The sequence below is a fragment of the Gorilla gorilla genome, chromosome 12 (assembly GCF_029281585.2).
Source record: "Gorilla gorilla gorilla isolate KB3781 chromosome 12, NHGRI_mGorGor1-v2.1_pri, whole genome shotgun sequence".
NCBI lineage: Eukaryota > Metazoa > Chordata > Mammalia > Primates > Hominidae > Gorilla > Gorilla gorilla.
Genome location: NC_073236.2, coordinates 51,567,275 through 51,569,600, shown reverse-complemented (window position 1 = coordinate 51,569,600; position 2,326 = coordinate 51,567,275). Strand labels below are relative to the sequence as shown.

General features: G+C 42.6%; 1 gene segment (V, D, J or C); it reads right to left on the bottom strand.

Annotated features, from left to right (window-relative positions):
* Positions 1–564: 564 nt before the first annotated feature.
* Positions 565–1,233, bottom strand: LOC134756737 (immunoglobulin kappa variable 3-20-like). The segment is given in 2 exon segments: positions 565–974; positions 1,162–1,233. Coding segments are annotated over 2 exon segments (459 nt in total).
* Positions 1,234–2,326: the final 1,093 nt, after the last annotated feature.

The following is a 2,326-nucleotide window of genomic DNA, read 5'->3' as shown; positions in this document are numbered from 1 at the left end:
ACTGAGACATTCAGTCTTTGAACTGAATTTCTATTTAGGTTTTCTTTTATTTTTCAAAATAATATTCTGGAGAGGTCAGTGTATTTAGTCTATTTTTTAAGTAATTGACACTTTGATGTTTTTGTAAATGGTGTGTTTGTTTTATAATGTTAATTTTTAGCATTTTTTTCCATTATGCAGAAATGAAATTGATTTTTGAATCTATGAATTAATAAATTGATCTTGAATCTAATGATTTTCTATTTCTCATGTCAATTTTAATAGTTTTTCTGTAGACAAATTTGAATTTTATCTGCACACAATCCTTCATCAGTGAATTATGACAGCTTTAATTCTTCTTTTCCAATTTTGATTATTTGTTGCTATTGTTGTTGCCTTATGGCTCTGGTTGGGACCTTTATTGACATCCACTGATGTAAATCTGATCCAGTGGCCATTACTGTGAAACTGTGCTTAAACCTGGCTGTCCATCTTGGTCTGAGGAAAAACGCAGGAATCAGAGTCTAACTATATCAAGGGATTACTTTTTTAAGATCCTCAAAATGCCCAAGCAGAGAAGAGATGCTAAAATTGAGTTGTCATTGCAGCAGCTATCTGTAAAGGAAGCAGCTGGTATAATCTAGTAAACACTGATGGTCTTGTTGGGGTTTTTGTTTCATGTGGAATCACTGTGGGAGGCCAGTTGCTATACTGCTGACAGTAATACACTGCAAAATCTTCAGGCTCCAGTCTGCTGATGGTGAGAGTGAAGTCTGTCCCAGACCCACTGCCACTGAACCTGTCTGGGATGCCAGTGGCCCTGCTGGATGCATCATAGATGAGGAGCCTGGGCGCCTGGCCAGGTTTCTGCTGGTACCAGGCTAAGTAGCTACTGCTAACACTCTGACTGGCCCTGCAGGAGAGGGTGGCTCTTTCCCCTGGAGACGAAGACAGGGTGGCTGGAGACTGCGTCAACACAATTTCTCCGGTGGTATCTGAGATTGGAAATAAAACAGAAAAGTCACCCATGTAATCTAAATCAAACCCACTGTCTTCCCAGAAGAGCCAGAATTATTGCTTTATATTGAGCTTTAATTATTGTATTGACTGAGCAGAGTTGCCAGGTAACAGGACTTGAGAGGGTTTTCACTGATGTGCAAAACCATCCCATGTTCCCCTCACCTGGGAGCCAGAGTAGCAGGAGGAAGAGAAGCTGCGCTGGGGTTTCCATGGTTCCCTCTGGGTCCTAACTGAGCAGCTCTTCTCCAGAGCTCTGACCCAGGCATTGATATGGGCTCTGGACTGCAGGGCGGCTGGGAGGGACATGCAAAGCAGCTGGGGCGGGTGCTGGGCTTCCAGCTGCGGAGACCATCTGCCTCCCGTCTCTGCACTCAGCAGCCAGTGCCCAGGTGATCAGGCCAGAAAAGGCCGTTGGCTCAGCCTGAGGGTAGAACTTCTCCTCTGCGGCCACAGAATTTAACCCCTGTGTCCTCTTGTCTCACCATCACCTAGATTCAGCCACAGAATGTTTGGTACAAGTCTGTTAGAAACAAAATAGAAGGCTGTGGTTTCATTTTTCTCTTTCTGCTCCAACTTGTGCCCAGTCAGCTCCCTAAATGCATGATGGATCAGGTTGAAAGGAAGAGTCTATTACAACTTTATCTTCCGGATATACTTGTATTTACTTGTTAGCGATCTTTCCTGAGGGTCCAGAAGCTGTCTCATTCTTTGCAGAAATTAAAAGAGTAACATTCAATTAACCTCAGCACTGTGGGTGTGAGGACTTTCTCAACTGCACAGAGAAGTGAGACCTGGGCTCCAAATCCTCGGGGTAGTGATACCATTTCCCTAAAGACAGAAGATGGTTTTGTCCATGCAGGCAAAGAACTATTCCTTGGGTGATCCTCTAATCTATCCACCACGCTATTCTGAACAACATATTCATCAACCTAGACTCAGAGCCTCTTCAAATTAACAACTTTTTAAAATTCCTCTCTTCATAGTACTGATTCAAATTCACAAAAATTCTGCTGTTTTCCTAAAGCTGTTAAAAATCATTTACTTTCCCATGTCAGGTGGAAGCAAGTTCAGAGGTAATCATCATCCGTTCAGGAATTAGAGCTTCACCCTTAGCTAGATTTATTTTCCCTCCAATAGTCCAGAAGTTATCATGGCAGGCCCTGAAGTACTCTCTGGGCTGGTGAGGAAGCTCCGTTGCTCATGGATTGCTTAACATTGATCAAGTTGTGTAACCTTCCTTTACCTCAGTTTCCTTGTCTGTGAAATGGTGACAATAATAGGATGTACCTTACAGTACTATGTACACCTTAAATAATACAAAGCATTT